Source organism: Eurosta solidaginis, chromosome X (assembly GCF_040869045.1).
Source record: "Eurosta solidaginis isolate ZX-2024a chromosome X, ASM4086904v1, whole genome shotgun sequence".
Lineage (NCBI taxonomy): Eukaryota > Metazoa > Arthropoda > Insecta > Diptera > Tephritidae > Eurosta > Eurosta solidaginis.
Window position 1 is genome coordinate 73,024,333 of NC_090324.1, and position 16,177 is coordinate 73,040,509.

At 38.4% G+C, this 16,177-nt stretch overlaps 1 protein-coding gene across 6 annotated transcripts in view; it reads left to right on the forward strand.

Moving 5' to 3' along the window:
• anne (anne boleyn) overlaps positions 1-16,177 on the forward strand; it is a 1,549,371-nt gene that overhangs the window by 1,325,339 nt on the left and 207,855 nt on the right. The window contains exon 9 of one of the 6 annotated variants that reach the window (XM_067758051.1): positions 418-588. The exons of the other annotated variants lie outside the window; for them this stretch is intronic. Within the exon in view, the coding sequence (XP_067614152.1) occupies positions 418-425 (8 nt within the window). The 3' untranslated portion in view covers positions 426-588. Of the gene's footprint in view, positions 1-417; positions 589-16,177 lie in introns of those variants that run through there. 6 annotated transcript variants of the gene reach the window in all.

Consider the following 16,177-nt stretch of genomic DNA (forward strand, 5'->3'; position numbering starts at 1 on the left):
TTTTGTAATTTTTTTTTGGAAATTTTTTGTAACAATTTTTGTATATATGTATTTTTGTTAAATATTAATTTTTTTGTGTAAATTATATGTGTTTTTTTTCCACATTAATCAGTGGTACACCCACGCCTGTTGGGAGGCTTGCCTAATCGTCGCATTTACAGGGCTTCAGCCCACGGTCGCAATGTGGAAGACCCATTTTGGCATCTATGGAAAATTAGCGTTCTAACGCTCTCGAACACTCCGCACTCACTTCCTATAACTTTTATTTATCTTTCTATTTTTTCTGTTTAAATAAATAAAATTCGTTTCGTTTCAGTCTATATTCTTTTCTTTATTGAAAATTTTTGTTCTTGACACTTTTAGTTCCTTATTAGTATCACTAATATTCTAATACTGTACTTTTTTTATTCTTTACAGCTTTTTAGTTTCACGAGTTTAAAGTGCGCGTGATAATTGGTTGCCGGTTCATTTCTAACTTAAAACTGCCGCTAACTCAATTCTGTAGCTAGGCACCTTTTTCTTTAGGATGCTTAGCGACGAAATTCATGACGGAGTCACGGCAGTTTCAACCAATCAGAAATTCTCCGCGTTACTCGACTCCAACTTTTTCAGTAATGCCAAGTCATCTGATGCATGGTTGCATCTTGCACTTTTCCAGAGGGGGAGTTGCTAGCTACAATTTAATATGATGCAGTGATTTAACACTACATGACACTACAACTTCATGTAAATATTGTTTTCAATAAAACCGTTTAACTTAAATTTTTTTTTTTAATTATTTTATTTTTAAGTTTTTAGTCTTTATTTAATTGCCTATTATTTCTTATTCTATTTAGTTCATTTAGTGACTCATTATTACCCAGACTCTTTCCTGATTTGTTACAATCTAAAGCCTCAATACATAATCCTTCCAAAGAACTAACTCGACCTACGTGGCGCAGGCTTGTCCCTCCTCGAACTCCAAAATATATACCGGACTATATGTAATATTTGTTCCAAATATTAGGCAAATCGGACATCATAGGTCGCTTTCTATTCATATATGTATTATGTGTTCCAAATATGGACCAAATCGGACCACAAATACTATTTTTTTTGAATATCTCGATCCTTGCGCCACCTAGGGGCGATTTTTTTTCATAGTTCTCTTTCTATTCTTTTATGTGTTATGTGTTCCAAATGAAACCCAATTCTTATTATTGCATTGTCATCGGGTTCTGAACTATATTCCAAGTTTCAAGCTTGTAGCTTATCGGTGAGTTACTTAAATTTCAATTACAAAATTCGTGCCAGCCAGCCAACCAAGCAACCAACCAGCCAACCAGCCAACCAGTCAATCAGCCAATCAGCCAACCAGCCAACCAGCCAGCCTGTCAACTCAAGCTAAATAAAACCGTTGAAAAATACATGACACATGTATATCTCTTCATTTAAACTATACCCAAATAGCAAAAACTCAAGAGATTTACTTTTTGCTGGTAATGAAGTAAGCCGGGTACTTGTTAGTAATTTAATAAAGCAATAGTTAATGACTTTCAGTGTCCAAACATAAGAACAGAGATGAGATAGCGCCATTTCATTGAACAAATACAATATAATGTTGAGTATTGTGGGGTGCAATACATAAATCATATAAAACAATAGGTATGAAAGATTGCGCTAATAAGTATATAAAATATTAGTACATAAATATCTAAAAACAATAATATAAAAAACTAAATTTACATATATAAACTATAAAACAAGCAATAAGAAGAAAGATAAAAGTAGTAAGAAAACAACTTTCGTTATTTACAATAAGTACTAAAACAGATTATGTGATAGGCCGTAACAGAACCTCTTTATCATCATGCGTTAAATCAAGAAGCCGCAATGTGAAGATTTATATTTTTCAAAATTCAAATTTAAAATGTTCAAATTCTTACTGGACCTTTCGAACATATTCATTGGATATTGTTGGCCCACTTCCTTTATCACAACCATATCGGTATATTTTAACAATTATTGATAGACATACTCGCTGGCCAAAAAATATTTCTGCAAATACAATAGCAACTACATTTGTTCAAAATTATGTGCCACGATTTAGTATTCATCTAAATATTACAGTAGATCAAGGCGCTCAGTTTACTTCAAGTGAACGATAGGATCACGGTTGCCACACCATGCTTTCATTTGGGACCAAATCTCAAAGAAATGGACCAAGTTTTGTAGTCTTTAATTGGCTTACAAACAATTCGACAATTCACAAATGTGTCGAATTCGTTGTAAATCTTTAATTTCAGATTGTGGGAAAGTACCTACAATGCCATACACACTTTTATTTTAATTAAAAGCCTTATATAAATATGTGTTTTAATGAAGAGAAGAATCTTAGAAGAAAATACGTGCCACAAGCCAAACTAGTTCTGTATAATTTATTTAAAAATCGAATTATTAAATTAATTTCTCTAGAGCTCGGTTGTATCAATTTTATTATAAAATCAGTCCCAAAAGTTCCATTTTTTGTAATTGATTTCTTTACTCTTCCGTTTACCAATGCACCCTCACGCTTTTATTTTCCCATCTATGGCCTAGATTCTGTAAGTGTGAGTTGTGAAATGAACACTTTTTCTATATAATTTGTGTCAGAGAAAAATGTACCTTTCAAAACTCACATTTATTGAATCTAGCCTCAGTCCTCAGATTAACCGTTGAGACGTCTTTAAAGTGTCAATTGTGTAGTATTGGAATTTTGATCACATTTGACTAGGTACGAGAATTTAATTAACAATGGTATTATTAAAGACCGGAGCGACTTGGGATTTTTCCCGACCAAGGATTGTCATTTCAGTGAAACCCAATTTAATTTGTTGTGTCCTTCCCACAAATTGTCATCCTCCCATCAGCTCCTTGTAGCGGGACTGCGTCTTACTCTCCTGCTCCGGGAATGTATCGAACCCAATCCGGGTCCTTCTCCTGACCCCGGTCCTGAGAAATAGCTTTGCTGCGTTTGCCTTTTTAGGACAGTCATACTGTTGTCAGTGAGTCACGTGCAAGGGATGGTTGCATTGGACAGGTTCTGGGCTAGATCCCAAAACCAGACGTCCTCGTAACTTTTATAAATCTTTCGTGGCTCCTTGCTGTTCTCACCCAAGGGTGTCCCGAAGTCTACGCCTTAGCGCAGCCCCCGCACCACCTTCCAGCAGGTCTGCTGCTCAGCAAGCCACAAAATGTACCCGTCGCTATTCGCACCCTACAGCTCATACGGTCGCTCCCAATCATAACTACAATCTCCGTAGTAGAGTGGGTAGCAATGCCGAGCATCAGCCCCCGCCCCCGTCTTCTTGGCCCCTCTTCCCCCCTCCTGCTCCGGGAAGGTATCGAACCCAATCCGGGTCCTTCTCCTGACCCGGTCCTGAGAAATGGTTTTGCTGCGTTTGCCGGAAAAGAATCTTTTTAGGACGGTCATACTCTTGTCAGTGAGTCACGTGCAAGGGATGGTTGCATTGGACAGGTTTTTCTGGGCTAGATCCCAAAACCAGACGTCCTCGTAACTTTTATAAATCTTTCGTGGCTCCTTGCCGTTCACACCCAAGGGCGTCCCGAAGTCTTCGCCCTAGGGCGCCACCAGCTCATACAGCCGCTCCCACTCATAACTACAATCTCCGTAGTAGAGTGGGTAGCAATGCCGAGCATCCGCCCCCGCCCCCGTCTTCTTGCCCCCTCTTTTCCAGCAGGAATCGTGCAGGTCAGGGAAACAAACTCTTCGTCCCTACCACCTTTTGCACCGTTTGGCAAATATATATGTTTGCGACATCCGCCCAATGCAGCTCCTGCCTTGGACGGTGCCACTTTCCTAGATGTTCTGGTCTCCGGGACGGAAACACCCGACGGGCTTCATTGCGCCATATTGCCAGGCCGCAAACCAAAATACACCGGGTACCCCAAGGCTTAACCAGGGACGTCCAGTCCCAGGGCCACAACAGCAATTGCGTCCTAGCTTTTTACAACCCAGGCGTAGTCACTTACTCTTAGAGCGACGACGTCTCCCCCGCTGTACTTCAGAGTTGTGCAGGTAAACTGCAATGGATTAACTGGCAAGATCACGGAGATAGTCGATTTCATGAAACGGCACAACATCCGCATTGCTGTGATTCAAGGGACTAAACTCACAGGAAGATCTATTCTGCAGACCTGTTCTGGGTATGAGATCCACAGAAAAGATCGCGAGAGCGGAAATGGAGACGCTTTTATCATACACCACTCAGTGCAATATCATATATTTGATCCCGACATCGGCCGCAGGGACAATGTCCTAGAACGTTACGGCTTATCTGTCCGGTCAGGCGATGCAAACCTAGAAATCATCAACTTCTACATCCCTCCTGCCACCTACTGCTCTAGTGGATACCGCCCTAATATAAGCGCCTTACTCACTGGGGATAATCGGATTATCTTAGGCGATTCCAATTCCCATCACGATCTATGTCACTCAAACTTGCAGGCGGACAGCAGGGGTGAGATGTTGGCGAATCAAATAGAAGAAACGACGTTCTGCACAATAAACGGAGACGGCCCACTCGTATGGTAGGAAGCTGTCACAGTTCGCCAGATATATCAATCGTGAGCGCAGGACTCGTAAACTGGGTAAACTGGCAGCCGATGGTAACACTGGCATCCGACCACCTGCCAATGCTTATTTCGCTCGAACGTACCGCCGACTTCATCGTCACCGAAAAACGCACTTTCGTGAACTTTAAAAAAGGAAAGTGGGATGAATACAAATCCTTTAACACTTTAGGCGCTTTGCTGCCCTACCTATCCCGACTGATGCTCGCCAAGGGGAGCGTGCTTTCCGCAAGGTCATTGAATCCGCCTCGGCTCGCTTTATTTCCGCCGGAAGAATTCCCGAAATTCGGCCTAATTTTCCGGTGGAGGCCGCAAATTCAGTGAGAGAACGTGACCTTATAAGACAGCTCGATCCCGGCGACACCCAAATAAGCGAAATAAACCAACGCATCAGATTGCTTGTGAATGAACACAAGCGGGCGAAATGGGAGGAGCATCTAAGTATTTTAAACCTCTCTGCTGGTGTGGGTAAGCTTTGGTCCACCGTAAAGCCCCTATCGAATCCGTCTAAACACATTGACAAAATTTCCATCGCCTTTGGCGGTAAAGTGCTGTCGGATGCGAAAAAATGCGCGAGCGCTTTTTGCCGACAATATATATATCATTCTACGGTTGACAAAGTTCGACGAAGGGCCAACAGACGCGCACATAAACATAAATTCAGCGCGTCCCCAATTACCATCACCGCCAAAGTGGTTGAGGATGCCATCGGTCATGCTAAACCATCCATAGCAGTGTGCCCTGACGGCATAGCTATGCCGATGTTTAAAAGCCTAGGAAAAGAGGGAAATAGCCAAGGTGCTCCCGCTACTAAAGCCTGGGAAACCAGCTGACATAGGAGATTCATATCGCCCTATATCTCTCCTATCGCCAGTAGCCAAGACGCTTGAAGCCGTTTTGATCCCCTATTTCAAGGCAAATTTGCAACTAGCCTGCCATCAGCATGGCTAAATGCCATTAGCACCCAAACAAATTGCGGTTTAAATTAAAACCCCACCATAGAACAGTACGCGTTGCGCTTGACCTACCAAAAGCTTTTGATACGGTCAACCATGGCACGATACTGTAAGACCTGAAAGGATCTACCCTTCCCCCAAATCTTAAAAGATGGACCGCAAATTATCTGGGTGGCCGGCAGGCATCGGTGCAATTTAGAAACGCAACATCAAAACCAATAAGAATTAAAAAAGGGGTACCACAGGGTGGTGTCATATCCCCACTTTTGTTTAACTTCTACATATCAAAGCTACGATCGCCACCAGGAGTAGTTACTATCATTTCCTACGCCGCTGACTGCACAATAATGGCCACAGGGCCAGGCCCACAGATCGATGAGCTTTGCAACAAAATAAACGGCTACCTCCCTGATCTCTCCAGTTTTTTCACCTCGCGAAACCTGACATTATCACCGAATAAATCACAAGCGACCTTTTTTACAACATGGACGTCCCAAATGTCGACCATTTTGAACATCCACGTCAATGGCACTCAAAACGTACTCTACCGACCGTCATACACCCCAAAATCTTGGGTGTGACGTTCGATCAGGATCTACATTTTGGTAAGCATGCAGCCGCAATTGTACCGAAAATCCTGAGCCGTAATAAAATCCTCAAATCTCTTGCTGGCAGTACTTGGGGAAAATATAAAGAAACGCCCATTACCACTTACAAAGCAACTGGCCAGCCGATTGCATGCTACGCATCCCCGATATGGTCGCCAAGCCCAAAGACTACCCATTGGAAGAAGCTACAGACCTGCCAAAATACTGCGCTCAGAACCGCCACGGGTTGTTTTCTTATGTCCCCAGAACACCATCTACATAATGAGGCGAAAATACTCCCCACAAGGGAGATAAATGAAATGCTAACCAAACAGTTCCTGTTGAATACTCAGAAACTTTTACATCTCAACTGACATCTGATTGATGAGCCAACACCGCCCAGGGGCTTAAGGAGTCATCTCCGTAAGCATTATAAAGAAATACGGCACCTGAGAACACAGCCGTATGAAGCCAAAAAACACAAGCAGGTCCTCAGTGAACTCCAAAAACAGGCGACGGACCCCTAATACAGGAAGTGCCCGGTATATCCTGTACTCAAAGAACAATACCCTAAACTTGCAGAAGAGGAACGCACACTCCCTAGGGAAACGCGTTTAAACCTAGCTCAACTTTGATTTGTATACTGTAACAGGTTAAACTCTTACCTATTCAGAATCAACCCCGACATACAAAATGTTTGCCCTGCTTGCAATGAGTCCCCACATGACACCAACCGTCTTTTCAATTGTAATGTGGAACCAACGCCTCTAACACCCCTCTCATTATGGTCCACCCCTGTTGAAACAGCGAGTTTCCTTGGACTCTCGTTGGAGGATATTGATGACAATTTGTGATCGGTCACACCTATTGGATGGGGCGAAGCACTGCTACAACAACAACAACAACATCAGTTCTACGTTGAGCGTTTGTAAGTATCCCTTTAAAAAAATATTTCTGTCTTACTTCCCATACAAAAATTACTTTGGTTAACATACTTTGTATTCTAAATCATATAATAATAATTCATTACCAAAGACGGATAAAGCGATGAAACTTGGTAGGCGCGTTGACCATATGATGCAAAATAGAAAATTAGAAAAATGTTGGACAATGGGCGTGGCACCGCCCACTTTTAAAAGAAGGTTATTTAAAAGTTTTGCAAGCTGTAATTCGGCAGTCGTTGAAGATATCATGATGAAATTTGGTAGACACGTTACTCCTATTACTATATGTGTGCTATATAAAAATTAGCGAAATCGGATGACGAATACGCCCACTTTAAAAAAAAATTTTTTAAGTCAAATTTTAACAAAAAATTTAATATCTTTACAGTATAAAAGTAAATTATGTCAACATTTGACTACAGTACTGATATGGTGCATCAAAATACAAAGATAAAAGAAAATTTCAAAATGGGCGTAACTCCGCCCTTTTTCATTTAATTCGTCTAGAATACTTTTAATGCCATAAGTCGAACAAAAATTTACCACTCCTTGTGGAATTTGGGTAGGGACATAAATTCTATGACGATAACTGTTTTCTGTGAAAATGGGCGAAATCGGTTGAAGCCGTGCCCAGTTTTTATACACAGTCGACCGTTCGCCCTTCCGCTCGGCCGTTAACACGATAACTTGCGCAAAAAACGATATATCTTAACTAAACTTAGTTCACGTCTTATTTGAAGTCACTTTATCTTTGTATAAAATATGGCCGAAATCCGACTATGAACACGCCCACTTTTCCGATATGGAAAATTACGAAAAATGAAAAAAATGCCATAATTTTGTATCAAATATGAAAAAAGAGATGAAACATGGTAATTGGATTGGTTTATTGACGAAAAATATAACTTAAGAAAAAACTTTGTAAAATGGTTGTGACACCTACCATATTAAGTAGAAGAAAATGCAAAAGTTCTGCAGGGCGGAATCAAAAGCCCTTGGAATCATGGCTACTGTTCGTGGTAATACATATATAAATAAATTAGCGGTATCCAACAGATGATGTTCTGGGTCACCCTGGTCCACATTTTGGTCGATATCTCGAAAACGCCTTCAGATATACAACTACCAGCACTCCCTTTTAAAACCCTCATTAAGACTTTTAATTTGATGCCCATATCGTACAAACACATTCTAGAGTCACCCCTGGTCCACCCTTATTGAGATATCTCGAAAAGGCGTCCACCTATAGAACTAAGGCCCACTACGTTTTAAATAATCATTAACACCTTTCATTTGATACACATGTCATACAAACACATTCCAGGGTTACCCTATGTTCAATTTGCTAAATGGTGATTTTCCCTTATTTTGTCTCCAAAGCTCTCAGCTGAGTATGTAATGTTCGGTTACACCCGAACTTAGCCTTCCTTACTCGTTTTTTACAAAATTCGACATGTTAAAAACCGGAATCGCGAAATTGTTAGTTGCAAAATTTGATTGTCTGCCATTGTTGTTGTTAAATATTCTATTTTATACGTTTATTCATAACATGAAAGTAAACAAATTACATTTTATTTATTTCCTTTTTCAATTTCATATCAATGTCATATATAATCATTGTACCTAAAATTACTAAAAATGTGCTTCAGAATTGCAGAAACGCAATCAACTTCCAGACACAAAGATAGAAAATATAAGTGTATCGCAGTGTGAGGCGTGCGCAAGAAGACACTTTCCACAGTAGTCTTCGAATTCCTTCAACTCATCAAATTGTTTTGGGCTGTGTGCGAAAAAATTTAAATATCTACACCCCAAACGAAAAGTAACACTTTCAAAATTTTTACAAGGACTTCTTTTTAAGGGTAACTTTTTGTTTGGTATGTCGATATATTGTTTCACAAACTCTCAATACCTATCGCCATGCTTGCACGCATAACTTGAACATAAATTAACGGAGTGGAAAGTGCACTTAATATAAAATAACTTAGTTTCATTTTTGATTTCACTGGCTTAATCAGTGGTAAACTCCGTAAAATTTCTTTGTGGTGCACGTGCATCTCCAACAACTTTTTTTAAGCTCAATATGTGATAAAAATCTATCTCGAAAAGTGTTCGATAACCCATCGACATATCTTCACCAAAAAAGATATTCTGATTGGCCACTGTATCATCAACAATAAACAAAATTTGGTTTGCTTCAATATCCAAAAATTTTCTAAACTATCCGCATGGTGAATTGCCATTGTTCTGCTATATTTTAATGATAGCATTTTTTTCGTAAGAAATCCATTGAGGTTAATTGAAAACAAGTAAGGAAGGTTAAGTTCGGGTGTAACCGAACATTACATACTCAGTTGAGAGCTATGGTGACAACATAAGGGAAAATAACCATGTAGGAAAATGAACCGAGGGAAACCCTGGAATGTGTTTGTATGACATATGTATCAAATGAAAGGCATTAAAGAGTTTTTTATGAGGGAGTGGGCCATAGTTCTATAGGTGGACGCCATTTAGGGATATCGCTATAAAGGTGGATCAGGGTTGACTCTAAAATTTGTTTGTACGATATGGGTATCAAATGAAAGGTGCTAATGAGTATTTTAAAAAGGAGTAATCCTTAGTTCCATAGGTGGACGCCGTTTCGAAGTATCGCCATATAGGTGGACCAGGGGTGACTCTAGAATGCGTTTGTACAATATGGGTATCAAACGAAAGGTGCTAATGAGTATTTTAAAAGGGAGTGGGCCTTAGTTCTATAGGTGGACGACTTTTCGAGGTAACGTAATAAAGGTGGACCAGGGGTGACTCTAGACTTTGTTTGTAGGATATGGGTATCAAATGAAAGGTGTTAATGAGTATTTTTAAAGGGAGTGGGCCTTCGTTCTATAGGTAGTCGCCTTTTCGAGATATCGCCATAAAGGTGGACTAGGGGTGACTCTAGAATGTGTTTGTACGATATTGGTATCAAATTAAAGGTATTAATTAGAGTTTTAAAAGGGAGTGGTGGTAGTTGTATAGGTGGTCGCCTTTTCGAGATATCGCCATATAGATGGACCAGGGGTGACTCTAAAATACGTTTGTACAATATGGGTATCAAACGAAAGGTGTTAATGAGTATTTTAAAAGGGAGTGGGCCTTAGTTCTATAGGTGGACGCCTTTTCGAGGTATCGTAAAAAAGGTGGACCAGGGGTGACTCTAGAATACGTTTGTACAATATGGGTATCAAACGAAAGGTGTTAATGAGTATTTTAAAAGGGAGTGGGCCTTAGTTCTATAGGTGGACGACTTTTCGAGGTAACGTAATAAAGGTGGACCAGGGGTGACTCTAGACTTTGTTTTTAGGATACGGGTATCAAATGAAAGGTGTTAATGAGTATTTTTAAAGGGAGTGGGCCTTCGTTCTATAGGTGGACGCCTTTTAGAGATATCGCTATAAAGGTGTACCAGGGGTGACTCTAGAATGTGTTTGTACGATATTGGTGTCAAATTAAAGGTGTTAATTAGAGTTTTAAAAGGGAGTGGTGGTAGTTGTATATGTGAAGGCGTTTTCCAGATATCGACCAAAATGTGGACCAGGGTGACCCAGAACATCATCTGTTGGATACCGCTAATTTATTTATATATGTAATACCTGCCAAGATTTCAAGTGTTTTTTATTTCGCCCTGCAGAACTTTTTCATTTTCTTCTACTTAATATGGTAGGTGTCACAACCATTTTACAAAGTTTTTTCTAAGGTTATATTTCCCGTCAATAAATCAATCCAATTACCATGTTTCATCCCTTTTTTCGTATGTGGTATAGAATTATGGCATTTTTTTCATTTTTCGTAATTTTCGATATCGTAAAAGTGGACGTGGTCATAGTCGTATTTCGTTCATTTTTTATACCAAAATAAAGTGAGTTCAGATAAGTACGTGAACTAAGTTCAGTAAAGATATGTCGATTTTTGCTCAAGTTATCGTGTTAACGGCTATGCGGAAGGACACACGGACGACTGTGTATAAAATCTGTAGCTTCAACCGATTTCGCCCATTTTCACAGAAAACAGTTAACGTCATAATGTCTATGCCCCAACCAAATTTCAAAAGGATTGGTAAATTTTTGTTCGACTTATGGCATTAAAAGTATCCTAGACAAATTAAATGAAAAAGGGCGGAGCCACGCTCACTTTGAAATTTTCTTTTATTTTTGTATTTTGTTGCACCATATCATTACTGGAGTTGAATGTTGACAAAATTTACTTATATGCTGTAAAGATATTAAATTTTTTGTTAAAATGTTACTTTAAAAAAAATTTTTTTTAAAAGTGGGCGTGGTCCTTCTACGATTTTGCTAATTTTTATTAGGCGTACATATAGTAATAGGAGTAACGTTCCTGCCAAATTTTATTACGATATCTTCAACGACTGCCAAATTACAGCTTGCAAAAATTTTAAATTACCTTATTTTAAAAGTAGGCGGTGCCACGCCCATTGTCCAAAATTTTACTAATTTTCTATTCTGCGTCATAAGTTCAACTCACCTACGAAGTTTCATCGCTTTATCTGTCTTTGATATTGAATTATTGCACTTTTACGGTTTTTCGAAATTTTCGATATCGAAAAAGTGGGCGTGGTTATAGTCCGATATGGTTCATTTTAAATAGCGATCTGAGATGAGTGCTCAGGAACCTACATACCAAATTTCATCAAGATACCTTAAAATTTACTCAATTTATCGTGTTAACGGACGGACGGACGGACGGACATGGCTCAATCAAATTTTTTTTCGATCCTGATGATTTTGATATATGGAAGTCTATATCTATCTCGATTCCTTTATACCTGTACAACCAACCGTTATCCAATCAAAGTTAATATACTCTGTGAGCTCTGCTCAACTGAGTATAATTATAAGAGTTTTAATGAAAGTGTGGAAAATTTGTGTGCAGTGTTGAACATTTCATTCGTCTGAAATTCTACCATAGATATTTCTTGGGTTAAGAATATATATTAAGGAAGATTTGAAATGTTCTTCTGTTCTTGTTTCCAATAAAAACGATGAAAATGATAATTCAAATGAGATTCTTCTAAAAAATTATACATCATAATAAAGAAAATTATTTTATTTCCAAAAATTTAGACAGTTGCGATTACGTTTTCGTTAAAGTTCCTCACAAATCTAATTTAGAATCACCTTATGAAAAACCTTTCAAAGTAACCTCAGAATACAATAAGACATCTAGAAAACAATACGGAAACACTATTAAAACTTTTTCAATTGATTTATTAAAACCAGCAAACACTATTACTCATCCTTCTAATTCAAATATACTACCATACAAACAAAAGAAAACAGTTACGTTTAATATAATTTAATTATGGTTTATACTTATTTATTTTCTTTTCACTAGAGAGGGAGTATATATAGGGGTATACTTTACTATTTTATTTGTTAACACTTTGTAATTTTAAATATTTTTAATTGAGTTAGCTTTTGTTAATGAATATTTTTGATAGTTTAATCGTCTGATTTTTTATGTGATTGTATTTTTTGTTTATAAAATAAATTTTTGAAAATATACGTACTGTATCTACAATGATACTAAATTTATAAGGTGAATGTAGCGTTATTATGTTTTAAAATGTTTTGACATAATCACAAATAACTTGAGATGTTTATTTTGGAGCTGTTTACATGATTGCTGATGTTGCTTTTATTTATTTTGTGTGCGAGTTTTTGTTATGCCGTATATTTATGAGTCAAGAGCATGGGGGTCAACAGAGAATTACAACTTATGTATTTTTGTTTAGGTTGTTTATTTATTGGTGCAGTGTTTTATTTATAACATGCGTTTTTACGCTTACAAGTTAGATTTTACTTACTCTATCGGTTTAAGTCTATTTTTATGCACTATTATATCTTTTATTTCATTACTTCATGCTTAGTTGTTTTGCTTATCTTTATTTTCTACACTATAGGGAGTTAAAGTGATATTATTTTTTCTATCAATGTTTTCTACTCTTTAGGGAGTTAAAGTGTCATTATTTTTTCTATAAATATTTTCTACCTTATAGGGCCCTTTATATCTACTATCTAATATATGACTTGTTTCATCTTTAACTAACACTTCTTTATTTATTTTCTTATTTTGAATAGTTCTATCGTAATATAATTTTTGTTTTTCTTTAGTTTCTTGTACTAATCCTCTAGCTCTTCGCTGTGCTATGTCTACACTTTATATCCTTGTAAATGAGCTTCATAATTTTATAATGGACTTTTTGTTTCTTGTTTTAAAATATCGTGTGTTAGAGGTATTTTTCCAAGGACTAATTCAAAGGGGCAGTAAACGTAGGAACGCACATATTAGGTGAGTGATTTATGACTGCGTTCAACAGTACCTAAAGTTTGACGATGGTAAGGTATTGAGGATTTATGCTCAACTTTATATAATTTACATAATTTCTCAAATACATTATTTTTATATTCTGTTAGAGATTTTGGCAGTGGACAAAACGTGTCGATCTGTACTATCTCGAAAGCTTTTTGGAGGTGTTTCTGTTGCTGTCATTGGTTCTTTTAAATTTCCATTAATTTTTTTTTCCGCAGGGGATGCATTTTTTGATATATTTTCTGATATCATTTTTCATATTTTTTCGGTAGTATTTTTGAGATCGCGCGTTCGAATCGAGCATAAGGCCTAATAATAATTATTTTATCATTATTATTGTTATGATAAATTTTTTCTTAATTGAAAAAATTTTAAATTAGAATAGAATAAAGAAAAAATTTAGAAAACTGTCGGGAACTGCTAAATTTCCTCATCGGCAAAGTTTAGGCGCCGCTGCTATAATCATTCAACTTTAACAGAGGTTGTTTGTTTGTCTTTATTATTTCTACTTCTATCCTGTTTCTTGCCAATTGATTTACACAGCGCTGCGGCATCTGTTGTAGAATCGCTGTGAAAATTGAACTTGTTTTCTGGAAATTATGCCATAGTGTCATATTTATTGACACTTTGTCCCCGTACTCTGGGATGTATTAACAATTTTTGTTGTTATATCGGCCTACAGATTTTTCAGATCGAGGGTTCGAATGGAGCTCAAAGCCTAACAATAATTATTTTATCATTATTATTGTTATGATAAATTTTTTCGTAATTGTAATTATAATCCATCCCAGAACCATTCCTGGGTGGTATAAAAATACAATTCTCAATGGAGGCTAAATATCTAGAGGTCCCACGGGATAGAACCCTCACGTGGAATGCTATCCTAAACAAGGCAACAAGAGCATTCTTCGCCTGTACTCGTATCTACGGCAAAACTTAGGGGATATGTCCGAAAATGGTACATTGGACATTTAATACTGTTGTAAGGCCAATAGTCACCTATGCTTCCCTAGTTTGTTGGAAGAAGGCCACGCAAAGAACGACTACAGCACAACTAAGCAAACTGCATTAACTAGTTTGCGTTGGCATAACGGGTGCGATGAGAACCGCCTCTGCTGATGCATGTAGTGCTTTTTTATTCTGATAGAGAAAGAGGCAACACTAGGAGCAGTAAGACTTCCTAATAGTTGAAGCAAGGAAATATGATAGGGCATATGAAAGTAATAAGAAAATTCATAGGAAATCCCTCGTTACAACTACGTGACGTAATGTCCCCTAAGCTCAGAATCCCACGGAACTTTGAAGTGTCCATTGTGGATAGGACCCACAGGGAAATAGGTAATCCTTATAACGACCCTGACTCAGAGGTCTGGTTCACGGATGTATCGAAATTCGATGACGGAAGAGCGGGAGCTGGTATCTATGGGCCGAACTTCTAGAAATCGATACCAATGGGATGCTACCCTACCATATTTCAGGCAGAAATTCATGCAATAGAAGTGTGTGGTAGAGAATGTCTGCGGAGAGGCTCAACATCGAAGAGCATATACATTATGTCGGACAGCCAGGCGGCCCTGCGTGCCTTGCAATCATACACAATGACAAAAACAAGGTTTTGTTAGAATGGGTTCCCGGACATAAGGGACATGAAGGTAATGAACATGCAGATTACCTAGCAAAGCAGGGTGCTACAGCAGCATTCTATGGTCCACAGCCCTCTTGTGGATTTACAAAAGCACACACCAGGGAAACTATAAGCAACTGGGAAACTAAACAATTCAGACGTGATTGACTGCCCAGGGCAAAGACAGCATCAGCCAAACTCATTAATCTAAGCAGTGAGTACCTAAGAACTCTCACTGGGTACTATAGGGACACTGCGGTCTACGAAATCACCTAAGTAAGTTAAATCTATCCGATACCCAAATGTGTCGTTTCTGTGAGCTGGATGATGAAACGCCGGTTCACATTCTATGCGAATGCATCGCTCTGACTAGGCAGAGATTATCCCGTCTAGGTGGTGGGATTCTTAATCCCTATGTGATATGGAGTAAAAGGCCTGCAGAGGTACTTAGATACATCAAAAGCCTCCAGATACAAAATTAGGCTGAAAGGTCTTGCAAAATAGATCTGAACAAAGGTCGCAGTGCTTCCAGACCTATTAATAATAATAACAAGTGTTGCCTTTTTGTAGCTATTCCTTTATACACCATTAGGTACATACTAATTCAATCACTATATTTTAAAAACAACAGAGGGGAAAACTGTAGTCAAATCACATACAAACACATGCAGTGATAGCCTAGTGGCAGGCCTGCGGTGTTAGAAATTTTACGACTCCAGTTCTAATCTCATTTGGGGAGAATATAATTTCTAATTTAAATATACAAATATATCGAAAGATATGATGTGATGGTAGCGTGCTCCGCCTACCACACCGGATGCCCTGGGTTCAAATCCCCGGGCAAAGCAAAATCAAAAATTTTAGAAATAAGGTTTTCAATTAGAAGAAAATTTTTCTAAGCGGGGTCGCCCCTCGGCAGTGTTTGGCAAGCGCTCCGGGTGTATTTCTGCCATCAAAAGCTCTCAGTGAAAACTCATCTGCCTTGCAGATCCGTTCGGAGTCGGCATAAAATCATGTAGGTCCCGTCCGGCCAATTTGTAGGGAAAATCAAGAGGAGCATGACGCAAATTGGAAGAGAAGCTC